Source organism: Taudactylus pleione, unplaced genomic scaffold (genome assembly GCF_031769625.1).
Source record: "Taudactylus pleione unplaced genomic scaffold, aTauple2 ptg000428l, whole genome shotgun sequence".
In the NCBI taxonomy this organism is placed as follows: domain Eukaryota; kingdom Metazoa; phylum Chordata; class Amphibia; order Anura; family Myobatrachidae; genus Taudactylus; species Taudactylus pleione.
Window position 1 is genome coordinate 2,443,712 of NW_028284830.1, and position 17,242 is coordinate 2,460,953.

The 17,242-nt window shown below is 47.7% G+C and overlaps 1 protein-coding gene across 1 annotated transcript in view; it reads left to right on the forward strand.

Moving 5' to 3' along the window:
* The window catches only part of CUNH1orf210 (chromosome unknown C1orf210 homolog), a 33,657-nt gene extending 16,621 nt beyond the window's left edge, over nucleotides 1–17,036 (forward strand). The window contains 2 exon segments of the mRNA XM_088447293.1: nucleotides 15,497–15,822; nucleotides 15,825–17,036. Of these exon segments, the coding sequence (XP_088303419.1) occupies nucleotides 15,497–15,822; nucleotides 15,825–15,896 (398 nt within the window). The 3' untranslated portion in view covers nucleotides 15,897–17,036.
* The last annotated feature ends 206 nt before the right edge of the window (nucleotides 17,037–17,242 follow it).

The window sequence follows — 17,242 nt, forward strand, 5'->3', positions numbered from 1 at the left end:
AAAGAAAAGAGGGCCTGATTCAGACCCGCTTGCAAGCACTTGAGCGCTCGCAAGAGGGTCGATGGTGGGCTCTGCGCACACGCAGCAGCAGCACTGCGCTTGCGCAAGCCCCGGAGCGAGAGAGAAATTCTCTCGCTCCGTGGCTCACTACAAAAGGGGCGGCTGTCGATGTTGATCGACAGCTCGCCCGTTTTGTAGGCGTGGCGGGGGGGTTGGTTTCACAAACGGAGGCGTTCCGAAGCGAACGACCTGCCGTTTGTGGGTGGCCCCACTGACATCACCAGTGATGTCAGTGGGAGAGCTTCCAGCTCTATTAGAGCCGGAAGCTCTCTGGGGCTTGCGGCCACGAGACCCTACCACAAGGGTCTCTTCTCAAGCCCGATGGTCGCGATGGTCTTGACCATCATGACTATCACCCTTGCCGCTTGCAATAGCTGTGGGTGGTCACCACCAAAAAAAAAAAAATGCCCTGATTCAGAGTGAGCGCTCTTTCAGCACCAAGGCTTAGCCTGGTATTGAGGTTAGGGGGAGCATAGTCAGAGTCAAAGGCCCATATTCAATTGCCGGCGAAAAGTCCCGGACTTTTCGCATGATGGAGATTTCGCCTTCATCGCTAGTTTTGCCTCCGGAAAAGTATCGCGCTCATCACCGCTTTTCGCCCTAATCAATTGCAAAGGACGCGAGAACGCGTCCCGGCGAAACTCAAATCGGCAATTAGTCCTGTCAGATTTGGGGAAATCAGCCTGACCCCCCCAAAAGATGCACTGACATAGGGGATCACTATGGATACCCCCAAATAGCCCTGCTGAAGGTATTTGGGGTGCTTAAATGCTCTCAATTGCTGCGTCTTTGCACAAGTGGTGAAGAATAGCATTTAGCAGTTTTTGGGGCAAAAATAAGTAATCCCAGCAAATTTGGGGTACATGAAAATGGGTGCAAGCATGGTTAAAAATCGCTAAAGTGATGTTTTAGAAAACGTAAAAAACGCACCTTCAGCAAACACCTGCAATCCAAAAACACCTGGGGCATACTTGGGGGACCTCCTGGAGTCGATTACGCTAGTTTTTAAGTATGTCCCCCAACTTTATTGTTTTTTCACCCCCAAAACGAAAGCACTTTTTTGGGGTGATCTAAATTATTTTTTAGACTTTTTTTTTTTACGCAGTTTATCTTTGGGGGACTGTCCCAAGGCTACAGGGGTGTTGCCGCTACTTTGCACCCCAAAACCCCAATTCTGCACTTTTTTCAGAGGCGAATCTTTCCTGCTGGTTACAAGGCGCAGACTTTTCACATTAGCGAAAAGTCTTTGGAATTGAATACAGACAAAAGTTCTTGCCTGGCGAAATGGAGTCACCGGCGAGAACTTTGCACCGAAAACGGCTTTTCGACAGCAATTGAATACAGCCCAGAGAGTCAGATAAATAAGTTGTCCATATAGCAATATGTACAGCTGAAAGGCAATCTATGCAAAACTATTGCATGTGCGCATACAACCACTGCAGTGCTGTGTTGTCTGATGTGTGCCCACAGGATAGACAGGAAGAAATCGCAGGGCTCAGATTCCAAAACTTAGGAGCAGGGTGCCCTAGGGAGGCCACCAGGTGAGAAGGGAAAGGGAAGCAGTGGGGAATTCTCCACACGGTGGTGATGTTGGAAGAGTATCCTGGGACTCTTCAGATTAATCTTGTTGGAGGTCAAGGAGCGCCGGGCTGTGAGCTGTGTGGCTGGAGCTGAGGTATAGGTAGGGAGCCTTCAGTTAATGGCAGGATACCACAGGCTCTCACAGATAAATATAGGCAGCAGTCGCTTCTGCAGTCACAAGGAGAGTCGCCAATGGTCAGAACCAGATAAGCCGGAAGTTCTTGAGACTGTTGTCCTCCGCACTTAGAGTTGGCCAGTGACCATCGATAGTTAACAACAATTGATGGTTAACTGCCGATGGCTGAGTGGGACCCAATAGTTGTTGTTTTTTTTTATGGGACAGCTACTAAGTCCCATCCCCATTTCTGATTGGCCCACAGCCCACCGTGCACCCAGCCGCAGTGGCTGTCGAGGGTTGCAAACCATCGATGGTTCAACATAAATGTTTTTTTCTGCCATTGATATTCATCTCTGATGGAACAATCATTGGTGTCCATCGATGGACACCCCACCAATGGCCATATCTAACTAAAAGTGTTTAAATTTATCATAGACTCAAGACCCCCACCCCCCATTTCACTGATGGGCAAAAAGATGACAAGTGGAGCAAGATTTATGTTAACAGGATAATTATTTTCCTCCTTGGTATCAACTGAGCAACGTATAACATACCACCAAAGTATAGATGAACATTAGCTATTTAAACTTCATTCAGTATCATTTTATTAACAAATCAGCATATTTGTTAAAACCTTTGTTACTGAATCATGTTTAATTATCTATTATTTACGTAATTTGATGATAATAATAATTAAAAAAAAGCAACAATTTTGGGGATATTTTTAGAGAAAATATTAGTCAGTTAAGTGGTAAATCACCAACCAGGAGGCAGTAATAAGGGATTTACAGCAAAAATGGTTGGATATAAAAATTGCACAAAAAAAAAGTGCGAATAATAAATTTACAAAACACGACTTACCGAATATTACACTGTGCGCAGTGCTGATTGGCTCCGCCCCTTTCAGATAAGTCCCAGTGCACTTACTGACACAAGGCAGCTATTATCACCTGTGCGCCCTGCGTTACGGGTGTGTGACCATTGAGCGCCATGTTTGTAAAATAATTATTTGCACGGTGCTTTCACACATGGATGTGAAGTCAGATAAGTTTGCTGAGTATTTTGCCAACAACGGTTACATGTCTGACTCACCCTGAGTGCTGTTTATGATACAACCGCTCCCAGATCATTTGAATGACAATAAACTTTCAGTTGTCTACTTTGAATAATCTAATAATTCAGCAATGTAAACAGTTCCAGCTAACACCCATTGTCATCTCCTGTGACACACCAGTATTTTCTTCCTTCTTCTGTCTCCCTGCACGCCATTGCTAAACAACCGGAGGCTTTCTCAAGGCGGAGGCTGTCAGGGTATGCCGGGATCAGGAGCCTATTAAGAGAGGGGGCCTGTGTTCATTCACCGTCCAGGGCCCCCTCCTCTCTCCCCGGCTGCTGTCAGCGAACTGACAGCAGCGGTAGACCAATGGGCACTAGATAGTGCCCGGATGCTACTGACTCTATTACGTATGCGCAGTTCACGGGAAAATGGCGCAGCAGCCATTTTCCCTGAGATTTCTTACAGCGCTACTCCATGGGGACATATGAGAGGTTAAGTATGAAAAAAAAAAGTATGGGTGCACCGCACACCCTGCACCCATTATAAATACTCCCCTGGCTGGAACTTGTAGTTCCACAATAGCAGGAGAGCTATAGGTTGCCTAAGATACTGTAATTAATTAATAAGATGTCTCACTGAGAGAGGGCGATATGATTCACCGCGAGGGAGCTTCCGGCGCTATTCAATTCACTACAATGTTTACTCTGACGGGAAGCAGTTAAGTTGGGAAATGCTGGTTCTCGCGACTTAACCAGGGTGTTCAGCCGCGAGAAGCGCCATTTTCCAATGGCAGTGCCGGCTACAAGGCTGTTAGCGCCGCGTTAAGCCGGAAAACAGCCTCGCGCCCGGCACTTTAATCGGATTTCTCCTCTCGCCCTCAGGAGGGTGCGAGGAGAAATCATTAGTTGGACTAAACAGCGCTCTGAATTGAATAGCTCCAGGATCTCCCGCCCGGCGCTATTTAATAGCTGCATTGAATCGCCCCCAGAGACTCTGAGCTGACAGGCAGAGAGTAATTAGCAGCACCTGGCCTGAGACTGTGGCTTATCATCATTACACATATATAATATTTCTGTTACCTGCCACTATATATATATATACACATTTCCCAACACTACAGGTAGACAGAATTTAACCATATCCCGGACTCCACCAACCATTCCCCTACTCTGTCTCCCCATGCACCAATCTGATCAGCCATCAGCAACTCCCACCATTAAATTAGATCCAACCTTTCAGGTGCAATTATTTATTTATAAACAGTCACTTCTATAGCGCCAGTATATTCCATTATGTGTTACAAGTGAAAACAAAATAATAATCAAACAAGACTGGGTAATAACAGACAGACACATAGCTAATAGAGCCCTGCTCGCACATTTACAATTAGTACTGTCCATCCCGATGCCCCTACCATTGTGTACTGTACCATTTGGAGTATATTTTTTGATCCGTACTAAGGTTATGGCTTGTCCTTGTCATTGTCTTTGACTTGTTTGGTTAAAAATGAAACATTCAAGGTGAAGAATACAGCAGCAAAAACAGTGTCTCAGGAGACTACTCACATAAAATGATATAAAGTATTTATAGTTCCAACTATTATTTCTCAGATTTCAGGTCCCACGTGCCCCTTTACATGCCATCTGCTCCACATGCACCTTACATGCAATCTGAGCTCCAATAAGCCCCCTTATATCCCATCAAACCCCTCCACACAGGGGCGCCAAGAGGGGTGGGAGCTAATTACCTGGGCCCGGGCTGCCCCCCCTCCCTCTTTCATTGCAGCAGCCCAGCACACACTGCCGTGTGCTGGGCTGCACTGAGAGACTGCTCGCTGCTGCTAAATAGCAGCCGCAGCAGTCTCCTATGCCTGTGGGGGGAGCGATCACACTGATCGCTCCCCCCACTGGCTATGCACCGGGCTCAGGCAGCTCACAGCGCCCCCCTCCCCACGCTGAAAAAACATTATTTTTATTATTTTTTCCCCTAAGGGGGCATGGTCACACCACCCACGATTAGGTTGCGCCCTCTTCATCGGGGCGCGTCTGCCTCCACATGCTCCTTTTTATGCCAACTTCTCCTTATGCCACTTTAATATGCCATTAAAGCCCTCTCATTCTCCTTTATATTAGGGGTGAGCGGGTTCGGATTTCTGAAATCTGAACCCCCCCGAGCCCCCCCGATCCGAGTCCGATCCGAGTCAGGCTCGACTTTTCCCGCCTGACTCGGATCTGAAATCGAGGCAAAACGTCATCATCCCGCCTTCCGAGTCTCGCGGGTTTTGGATCCTATATAAGGTACCCGCGTCGGCGCCATTTTCTCACTCGGCTGTGGACAGTGAAGAGGGAGGGTGGGAGTTAGGGCTGTGTAGTGTAGTGTAGTGTAGTGTAGTGCTGCTGTTGTCCACTACTTCAAAGTCCATAGGGGCTGGCTGTGTTGTGCTGTGCTGCTGTTGTTAATAGGGGCTGTGTCCACTACTTCAAAGTCCATAGGGGCTGGCTGGACTGTGTTGTGCAGTCAGTTCTCCATAGGGGCTGTGTCCACTCCAAAGTCCTGTGCAGTGTCCCAGTCCTAAAGGAGTGCTGTAGTGTTGTCCAGGGGGTGCTCTGTCCATCAGGGGTGCTCCCCCCAAGTGCTAAAAAAATAATATATTTTCTGTGTTTGTGAATTGTGTGCGCAGTAGCCGCACGTGCATCAACAAAGTAGTGCCAAGCGTGCGCCTGTGTCATAAGTAAAGGGCCGGCTGGCTTGACCGTTAAAGGGTGCTGTAACCCCCGAAAGTACACTCCAGTCCAAACCAAAAAAAAATTATTTTCTGTGTTTGTGAATTGTGTGCGCAGTAGCCGCACGTGCATCAACAAAGTAGTGCCAAGCGTGCGCCTGTGTCATAAGTAAAGGGCCGGCTGGCTTGACCGTTAAGGGTGCTGTAACCCCCGAAAGTACACTCCAGTCCAAACCAAAAAAAAAATTATTTTCTGTGTTTGTGAATTGTGTGCGCAGTAGCCGCACGTGCATCAACAAAGTAGTGCCAAGCGTGCACCTGTGTCATAAGTAAAGGGCCGGCTGGCTTGACCGTTAAGGGTGCTGTAACCCCCGAAAGTACACTCCAGTCCAAACCAAAAAAAAATTATTTTCTGTGTTTGTGAATTGTGTGCGCAGTAGCCACACGTGCATCAACAAAGTAGTGCCAAGCGTGCGCCTGTGTCATAAGTAAAGGGCCGGCTGGCTTGACCGTTAAGGGTGCTGTAACCCCCGAAAGTACACTCCAGTCCAAACCAAAAAAAAATTATTTTCTGTGTTTGTGAATTGTGTGCGCAGTAGCCGCACGTGCATCAACAAAGTAGTGCCAAGCGTGCGCCTGTGTCATAAGTAAAGGGCCGACTGGCTTGACCGTTAAGGGTGCTGTAACCCCCGAAAGTACACTCCAGTCCAAACCAAAAAAAAAATTATTTTCTGTGTTTGTGAATTGTGTGCGCAGTAGCCGCACGTGCATCAACAAAGTAGTGCCAAGCGTGCACCTGTGTCATAAGTAAAGGGCCGGCTGGCTTGACCGTTAAGGGTGCTGTAACCCCCGAAAGTACACTCCAGTCCAAACCAAAAAAAAAATTATTTTCTGTGTTTGTGAATTGTGTGCGCAGTAGCCGCACGTGCATCAACAAAGTAGTGCCAAGCGTGCGCCTGTGTCATAAGTAAAGGGCCGGCTGGCTTGACCGTTAAGGGTGCTGTAACCCCCGAAAGTACACTCCAGTCCAAACCAAAAAAAAATTATTTTCTGTGTTTGTGAATTGTGTGCGCAGTAGCCGCACGTGCATCAACAAAGTAGTGCCAAGCGTGCGCCTGTGTCATAAGTAAAGGGCCGGCTGGCTTGACCGTTAAGGGTGCTGTAACCCCCGAAAGTACACTCCAGTCCAAACCAAAAAAAAAATTATTTTCTGTGTTTGTGAATTGTGTGCGCAGTAGCCGCACGTGCATCAACAAAGTAGTGCCAAGCGTGCACCTGTGTCATAAGTAAAGGGCCGGCTGGCTTGACCGTTAAGGGTGCTGTAACCCCCGAAAGTACACTCCAGTCCAAACCAAAAAAAAAATTATTTTCTGTGTTTGTGAATTGTGTGCGCAGTAGCCGCACGTGCATCAACAAAGTAGTGCCAAGCGTGCGCCTGTGTCATAAGTAAAGGGCCGGCTGGCTTGACCGTTAAAGGGTGCTGTAACCCCCAAAGTACACTCCAGTCCAAACCAAAAAAAAAATTATTTTCTGTGTTTGTGAATTGTGTGCGCAGTAGCCGCACGTGCATCAACAAAGTAGTGCCAAGCGTGCGCCTGTGTCATAAGTAAAGGGCCGACTGGCTTGACTGTTAAGGGTGCTGTAACCCCCGAAAGTACACTCCAGTCCAAACCAAAAAAAAAATTATTTTCTGTGTTTGTGAATTGTGTGCGCAGTAGCCGCACGTGCATCAACAAAGTAGTGCCAAGCGTGCACCTGTGTCATAAGTAAAGGGCCGGCTGGCTTGACCGTTAAGGGTGCTGTAACCCCCGAAAGTACACTCCAGTCCAAACCCAAAAAAAAATTATTTTCTGTGTTTGTGAATTGTGTGCGCAGTAGCCGCACGTGCATCAACAAAGTAGTGCCAAGCGTGCGCCTGTGTCATAAGTAAAGGGCCGGCTGGCTTGACCGTTAAGGGTGCTGTAACCCCCGAAAGTACACTCCAGTCCAAACCAAAAAAAAATTATTTTCTGTGTTTGTGAATTGTGTGCGCAGTAGCCGCACGTGCATCAACAAAGTAGTGCCAAGCGTGCGCCTGTGTCATAAGTAAAGGGCCGGCTGGCTTGACCGTTAAGGGTGCTGTAACCCCCGAAAGTACACTCCAGTCCAAACCAAAAAAAAAATTATTTTCTGTGTTTGTGAATTGTGTGCGCAGTAGCCGCACGTGCATCAACAAAGTAGTGCCAAGCGTGCACCTGTGTCATAAGTAAAGGGCCGGCTGGCTTGACCGTTAAGGGTGCTGTAACCCCCGAAAGTACACTCCAGTCCAAACCAAAAAAAAAATTATTTTCTGTGTTTGTGAATTGTGTGCGCAGTAGCCGCACGTGCATCAACAAAGTAGTGCCAAGCGTGCGCCTGTGTCATAAGTAAAGGGCCGGCTGGCTTGACCGTTAAAGGGTGCTGTAACCCCCAAAGTACACTCCAGTCCAAACCAAAAAAAAAATTATTTTCTGTGTTTGTGAATTGTGTGCGCAGTAGCCGCACGTGCATCAACAAAGTAGTGCCAAGCGTGCGCCTGTGTCATAAGTAAAGGGCCGGCTGGCTTGACCGTTAAAGGGTGCTGTAACCCCCGAAAGTACACTCCAGTCCAAACCAAAAAAAAATTATTTTCTGTGTTTGTGAATTGTGTGCGCAGTAGCCGCACGTGCATCAACAAAGTAGTGCCAAGCGTGCGCCTGTGTCATAAGTAAAGGGCCGGCTGGCTTGACCGTTAAGGGTGCTGTAACCCCCGAAAGTACACTCCAGTCCAAACCAAAAATAAATTATTTTCTGTGTTTGTGAATTGTGTGCGCAGTAGCCGCACGTGCATCAACAAAGTAGTGCCAAGCGTGCACCTGTGTCATAAGTAAAGGGCCGGCTGGCTTGACCGTTAAGGGTGCTGTAACCCCCGAAAGTACACTCCAGTCCAAACCAAAAAAAAAATTATTTTCTGTGTTTGTGAATTGTGTGCGCAGTAGCCGCACGTGCATCAACAAAGTAGTGCCAAGCGTGCGCCTGTGTCATAAGTAAAGGGCCGGCTGGCTTGACCGTTAAAGGGTGCTGTAACCCCCAAAGTACACTCCAGTCCAAACCAAAAAAAAAATTATTTTCTGTGTTTGTGAATTGTGTGCGCAGTAGCCGCACGTGCATCAACAAAGTAGTGCCAAGCGTGCGCCTGTGTCATAAGTAAAGGGCCGGCTGGCTTGACCGTTAAAGGGTGCTGTAACCCCCGAAAGTACACTCCAGTCCAAACCAAAAAAAAATTATTTTCTGTGTTTGTGAATTGTGTGCGCAGTAGCCGCACGTGCATCAACAAAGTAGTGCCAAGCGTGCGCCTGTGTCATAAGTAAAGGGCCGGCTGGCTTGACCGTTAAGGGTGCTGTAACCCCCGAAAGTACACTCCAGTCCAAACCAAAAAAAAAATTATTTTCTGTGTTTGTGAATTGTGTGCGCAGTAGCCGCACGTGCATCAACAAAGTAGTGCCAAGCGTGCGCCTGTGTCATAAGTAAAGGGCCGGCTGGCTTGACCGTTAAAGGGTGCTGTAACCCCCGAAAGTACACTCCAGTCCAAACCAAAAAAAAATTATTTTCTGTGTTTGTGAATTGTGTGCGCAGTAGCCGCACGTGCATCAACAAAGTAGTGCCAAGCGTGCGCCTGTGTCATAAGTAAAGGGCCGGCTGGCTTGACCGTTAAGGGTGCTGTAACCCCCGAAAGTACACTCCAGTCCAAACCCAAAAAAAAATTATTTTCTGTGTTTGTGAATTGTGTGCGCAGTAGCCGCACGTGCATCAACAAAGTAGTGCCAAGCGTGCGCCTGTGTCATAAGTAAAGGGCCGGCTGGCTTGACCGTTAAAGGGTGCTGTAACCCCCAAAGTACACTCCAGTCCAAACCCCAAAAAAAATTATTTTCTGTGTTTGTGAATTGTGTGCGCAGTAGCCGCACGTGCATCAACAAAGTAGTGCCAAGCGTGCGCCTGTGTCATAAGTAAAGGGCCGGCTGGCTTGACCGTTAAAGGGTGCTGTAACCCCCGAAAGTACACTCCAGTCCAAACCAAAAAAAAATTATTTTCTGTGTTTGTGAATTGTGTGCGCAGTAGCCGCACGTGCATCAACAAAGTAGTGCCAAGCGTGCGCCTGTGTCATAAGTAAAGGGCCGGCTGGCTTGACCGTTAAGGGTGCTGTAACCCCCGAAAGTACACTCCAGTCCAAACCAAAAAAAAAATTATTTTCTGTGTTTGTGAATTGTGTGCGCAGTAGCCGCACGTGCATCAACAAAGTAGTGCCAAGCGTGCGCCTGTGTCATAAGTAAAGGGCCGGCTGGCTTGACCGTTAAAGGGTGCTGTAACCCCCGAAAGTACACTCCAGTCCAAACCAAAAAAAAATTATTTTCTGTGTTTGTGAATTGTGTGCGCAGTAGCCGCACGTGCATCAACAAAGTAGTGCCAAGCGTGCGCCTGTGTCATAAGTAAAGGGCCGGCTGGCTTGACCGTTAAAGGGTGCTGTAACCCACAAAGTACACTCCAGTCCAAACCCAAAAAAAAATTATTTTCTGTGTTTAGCCGCACGTATATATCAAATCGATATAACATAAATGGAGGACCAAACTTTCTCCGATAAAAATAAAATAGAGAAAGATCAAGAACCACTTCCTCCTAGTGCTGAAGCTGCTGCCACTAGTCATGACATAGACGATAACATGCCATCAACGTCGTCTGCCAAGGCCGATGCCCAATGTCATAGTAGAGGGCACATACAATCCCAAATGGCAAAGTTCAGGAAAATGACCTTGAAAAAGACATTTAAATCAGCTGAAGAGAAACGTAAACTTGCCAATATGCCATTTACGACACGGAGTGGCAAGGAACGGCTAAGGTCGATCCCTAGTATGTTCATGACTAGTGGTTCAGCTTCACATGACGATGGAAGCCCTCCTCCCACTAAAAAAATCAAAAGAGTTAAGCTGGCAAAAGCACAGCGAAGAACTGTGCTTTCTAAGAAGATATCACAAATCCCCAAGGAGAGTCCAAGTGTGGTGGTGGTTGCGATGCCTGACCTTCCCAGCACTGGACGGGAAGAGGTGGCTCTTTCCACCATTTGCACGCCCCCTGCAAGTGCTGAAAGGAGCACCCACAGTCCACTTGCTGATATGCAAATTGAAGATGTCACTGTTGAAGTACAACAGGATGAGGATACTGGTGTAGCTGGCGCTGAGGAGGAAGTTGGCGAGGAGGATTCTGATGGTGATGTGGTTTGTTTAAATCAGGCTCCGGGGGAGACAGTTGTTGTCCGTGGGATGAAAAAGCCCATCACGGTCATGCCTGGGCAGAAGACCAAACATTCCACCTCTTTGGTCTGGCAATATTTCTATCCAAATCCGGACAACAACTGTCTTGCCATATGTACCATATGTAAAGGTGAAATAAGTAGGGGTAGGGATGTCAACCACCTAGGAACATCCTCCCTTATACGGCACCTGCAGCGCGTTCATAAAAAGTTACTGTCAAGTTCAGAAACTTTGGCTAAGACCGTAAGCAGTCCAGGGACACCTAAATCCCGTTGTCCTGTTGTATCCAAGCGCCTGCAAACCACACCGTCAACTCCCTCCTCGTCAATTTCCTCCTTAGTTAGGATCGGAAGTAGTCCTGCAGGCCATGTCACTGGCATGACTGACTCTCCTATCCGGGATTCCTCCGGAGGATCCTGCATTGCTACGCCTACTGCTGCCGCTGCTGCTGTTGCTGCTGCTGGGAGTCGTTCATCATCCCAGAGAGGAAGTAGGAACACCACTACTTTTACTAAACAATTGACCCTCCAACAGTCCTTAGCGAGGAGGATGAAGTACGACAGCAGTCATCCTGAAGCAAAACGTATAACTGAGGCCTTGACTGCTATGTTGGTGTTAGACGTGCATCCGGTATCCGCCATTAGTGCAGTGGGATTTAGACAATTGATGGAGGTAGTGTGTCCCCGGTTCCAAATCCCGTCTAGATTCCACTTCACTAGGCAGGCGATACCGAGACTGTACAGAAACGTCAGAAAAAGTGTCCTCAGTGTCCTGAAAAATGCCGTTGTACACAATGTCCACTTAACCACGGACATGTGGACAAGTGGAACAGGGCAGACTAAGGACTATATGACTGTGACAGCCCACTGGGTAGATGTATCACCTTACGCAGCAACAGCAGCAGCGTCACCAGTAGCAGCATCTCAGAAATGCCAGCTCGTTACAAGGCAGGCTACGCTGTGTATCACCGGTTTCAGTAAGAGGCACACCGCCGACAACCTCTTAGAGAAACTGAGGGAAATCATCGCCCAGTGGCTTACCCCACTTAGACTCTCCTGGGGATTTGTGATATCTGACAACGCCACCAATATTGTGCGGGCATTACATCTGGGCAAATTCCAGCACGTCCCATGTTTTGCTCACACAATAAACTTGGTGGTGCAGAATTTTCTGAAAAGCGACAGGGGCGTGCAGGAGACGCTTTGGGTGGCCCGAAAAATTTCTGGCCACTTTCGCCATTCAGCGACTGCGTGCCGAAGACTGGAGCGCCAGCAAACACTCTTGAACCTGCCCCGCCATCACCTGAAGCAAGAGGTTGTGACGCGGTGGAACTCAACCCTCTATATGCTTCAGAGGATGGAGGAGCAGCAAAAGGCCATACAAGCCTATACATCCACCTATGACATAGGCAAAGGAGGGGGTATGCACCTGACTCAAGCGCAGTGGAGAATGATTTCCGTGTTGTGCAAGGTTCTCCAGCCCTTCGAACTTGCCACACGTGAAGTCAGTTCAGACACTGCCAGCTTGAGTCAGGTCATTCCCCTCATCAGGCTTTTGCAGAAGCAGCTGGAGAAAGTGAAGGAGGAGCTAAGACGGAGCGATTCCGCTCGGCATGTGGGACTTGTGGATGAAGCCCTTCATTCGCTTTGCCAGGATTCCAGGGTGGTCAATCTGTTGAAATCAGACCACTACGTTTTGGCCACCGTGCTCGATCCTAGGTTTAAAGCCTATGTGGTGTCTCTCTTTCCGGCCGACACAAGCCTGCAGAGGTGCAAAGACCTGCTGGTGAACACACTGTCAGCTGAAGCGGAACGTGACACGTCAACGGCTCCTTCTTCATTTTCTCCTGCAACTGGGGCTGCCAGGAAAAAACTTAGGTATCCTAAGCAACCCGCTGGCGGTGATGCAGGGCAGGCAGGACCAAGTTTGGACATCTGGTCCGGACTGAAGGACCTGGCAACAATTTCTGACATGTCTACTGTCACTGCATATGATACTGTCACCATTGACAGAATGGTGGAGGATTACATCGGTGACAGCATCCAAGTAGGCATGGCAGACAGTCCATACCTGTACTGGCAGGAAAAAGAGGCAATTTGGAGGCCCCTGTACAAACTGGCTCTATTTTACCTGAGTTGCCCCCCCTCCAGTGTGTACTCCGAAAGAGTGTTTAGTGCAGCCGGGAACCTTGTCAGCGAAAGGCGTAGGAGGTTGCTTCCACAGAATGTGGAGAAGATGATGTTCATCAAAATGAATTATCAGCTCTTCCAGGGAGACCAGCCTCCAGAAGGTACAGAGGGACCTGTGGTGGTGGATTCAAGTGGGGACGAGTTAATACTTTGTGAGGATGAGGATGTACACACTGAAGAGGGTGAGGAATCGGTGGATGAGGAGGATGAGGATGACATCTTGCCTCCATAGAGCCAGTTTGTGCAGGGACACATTAATTGCCAGCTTGTTTTGTGGGGGCCCAAACGAACCAATCATTTCAGCCACAGTTGTGTGGCAGACCCTGGCGCTGAAATGATTGGTTTGTTAAAGTGTGCATGTCCTGTTTATACAACATAAGGGTGGGTGGGAGGGCCCAAGGACAATTCCATCTTGCACCTCTTTTTTTTCTTTGCATTATGTACAGTTTGGGGCCTAGTTTTTCAAACTGCCATCCTGTCTGCCACTGCAGTTTCACGCCTAGATGGGTCACGTGTTTGTGCCGCCCACTCGTGTCGCTTAGCATAGTCATCCAGCTACCTCGGTGCAACGTTTTGGACATAAAAACACTATTGTGAGGTGTGAGGTGTTCAGAATAGACTGGAAATGAGTGGAAATTAAGGTTATTGAGGTTAATAATAGCATAGGAGCAGAAAAACCTACAAATTCTGTGATTTTAGCTGTTTTTATGCTTTTTAAAAAAAAAATACAGATCCAAAACACAAAACCCAGAACCCAAAACACGGAAGGGTGGTTTTGGCAAAACCAATCCAGATCCAAAACACGAAGAAAGATCCAGATCCAAAACCAAAACACAAAACACGAAAAGTGGCCGGTGCACACCCCTACTTTATATGCAATCAGACCTCTTCACATGCCCCTTCATATGCCATCAGAGCACCCACATGTCCCTTGTATGTATTACCCTCCTGTACATCCCCCTTTATACTGTATGCCAGAGACCTCATATGCCCCCTACATCACCCCTCCTACACATGCCCCGTTTTATGCCAGAACAGCCTCATGCCCTTATACTCATCACCTATCCCAAACATGCCCCTTTATATGCCAGATGCCCTCATGCCTCTCTATGAATCAGGATCAGTATGATTTACCGCCACACCCCCCCCCCCTTCTCCTAGCCTAACCCAAAAATCCCCCCCGGGAGACCCTAACCTAACCCTCTGCCCCCCCGCGTCTGTCCGCGCACGGCACCCGGCTTACCTTCAATCGGGATGCCGGGAGTCGTGCTCCCGGCGTAGCTAAAATGACAGGCGTCGGGATTTCAACACCTGTTGTTAGAGCCTTGCCGGGATTAGACAGTTGGGATGCCGACGGTCTGCAGTTGGACCGTCGGCATCCCAACTTCATACCCTATGAATCACCCCACCTACACATGCCCCTTTATATGCTATAGCCACTTATATGCATCACCCCTCTACTATTTACCCCTTTATATACCAGAGCCCCCTCATGCCACTTATATGCAGCACTCCTCCTACACATGCCCCTTTATATGGCAGAGCCCCCTCTTTGCCCTATATATGCCAGAGCTCTCTCATGACTTTATATGGCATCCCAGAGCCACCTCATGTCATGCCTCTTTATGCCATGAATTATGACCTGGCCCCATCACCTCAGCATAACTTCACCAGCAGCAGACAATGGGGGAGATGTCTCAAGCCTTAGGGGTAGATGTACTAAGCCTTGGAGAGAGATAAACTGGAGAGAAATAAAGCACCAGCCAATCAGCTCCTAACTGTCATTTTTCGAACACATCCTGTAAAATGACAGTTAGGAGCTGATTTGTTGGCACTTATCTCTCTCCACTTTATCACTTTCCGAGGCTTGATACATCTCCCTCAATGTGTGCACTGAAGGTCCCACCGTCCGAACAATTGCGCACAACGTGCACAAGCGAGCACACTCCATTACTCCTATTGCACTAGTCCCATGTGTGTTCACAGACCCAGATGTACGTACAGTATATTGTTTACTCCTGAGCCACTTTTTCTGTGCTGTGGCATAGAATACCCTCCCTCTCCAGGGTACTAGCCTCAGTTGCACCACATCTGTATGAAGTGAATAGATGGAAATAATTTAGCCCTAATGCAGCTACGACAAATTTTAAAATCATTATATTATGCAAATATTATGCTAATATCTAATATGCAATAAATAAATAAATATCTTCAAAAGGAGCAGAGTGCTAACCGTGTGCAGGAACCCGCCAAGGCTCATGTCTGTGTGTCCACATGCTTGTACACATGCGAGATGTCAGCTATATATATGTGAATAATGTAGTTGAGACCAGTGCAGGACACTCCTCAAATTAAATTAACGAGCTTCTCCTAATGATATAGGTACTTGCATGACAATGGCATAAACTGTAATATCGAGCGTAGGAGAAGGGTCAACCTTAAACTCTCTCTGTCTTTGTCAACCAGCTACTCCCTTGGCAGCCGCAGCAGTGACTAATGGCAGAAGTTGGCCCTATCTGGTGGGATTTGTGGTGATCGCCATCTGTCTGTCTCTCCTTATCGCTCTTGCTGCCAAGTGCAAAGTCTTCCACCGGTATTTCCGCAGCTACCGGCATCGCCCCTTGCCAGACAACGAGTGGATAAACGAGTCCCATAGCGACCTGCCTGGGGTACCTCTCCCACCTCAGGAAGACGAGGATGGGTTTATAGAGGACAATTATATCCAGCCAGGGGACCGTCATGACGAGTTGGATGAGGAGGACATCAGTATAGCATCCAATGAACTACAAGACATGACTCTTTGAAACTCGAAACTTTCATCTACAACAGCACTTTACGGTTATTTGCTTCCTGCAGACCGTTGTGATCAAGGGAACATGTTATATGGAACAAGCCGCTTGTTCTTCTGACCATCTTCTGAGGATCATGTTGAAGGTCCTACCTCCCAACACAAGCAAGAGACACTGATACAGCACGGTCACCTATAAAACATTATAGCTCCGGCTTGAACCCCAGTGTCCGAGGATGTATACGCTTTGTTCATAATTTGCATTAGGAATTTTAGCTATCTAAATTCTTTGGTAATGGTAAGAGCCATGAGAATGATTACATGGAGATTGTAAATAACCCTGTGTTCTAATAATGACAAACGCGGGATGCTAGTTCCAAATAGCCATGTTGTGCAAACACAGGTAAAACATAACCACACCCCCATCACAAGTATCTGCACCTTCTAAACACGTCCATGGCACCACTAGGTGGCGCTAAAAACATGAAACTAACAATACTGTACACTAGCACCCTGCGTGCTTATAATAACTGAGGAATGTAGGAGTGTATTGCTAGCACCGCACTGGCCCAAACCATCAACCAGGAAGACTCCATATACCCTGTTCACTAACACACTCCCCTTATCAGTCAGTTAATATAACACCACTAGCATATCCTGCTATTATGACAACTCCTCCCACACTTAGGAACTGGCGCAGAAGGGAACGTACGCTAGTTTCCATAGTGTATGTCGTGTGAATTCACGCGGCACATGCTCAGGAAGCCAACGCACGCATATGCAGCAACGCAGATCCGCGCACGTTTTGCATGACTCAAACCTATAAGACTGAAGAGACAGAACAGGGTGTAAAGGGGCGTTCTCATGTAGACAAACGCAGACCAGCAAGTAAGCAGCTACCTGGCCTGTAGCAGTTGCACGTTCCTCTGTTACGTTGTTGCTATTATTTATGATACCTGTACTACGTTCTTACTGTCCCAGTGCGTCCGATATATGTGCATGGAGTGACTGCATTTCCATCTAGGGCATTGCCAATCGCTGTGGATAATCTACAAAGCTGTAAGATGGGCAGTTTATGGGGCAAATACTATATGACACTCCTTTGCACGATAGCACTTGTATTTGCGGGTAAGCGCATTGTGTTGTGCGTCAGGAGCACGGTTTGTGCGGGAAAGAGCACTTATTGGTGTTATTCCACCTGTGTAATAAAAAGGCCAAATGTTGACCCAATATTCTTTTATTCTCCTGACTTGTTTTAGACATGAATGAGATAAATGGAAGAGTCAAAATCAAAACAGATATTAGGAACTTTTACGCCTGGTTGGGTGCGGGTAACTTGTGCCAATGGACCATAGATGTGCAGGATGGGCCAAAGGAACTGATCAATAGTAACTCCCACAAAAGTACATACGGTTCTGGCGCTT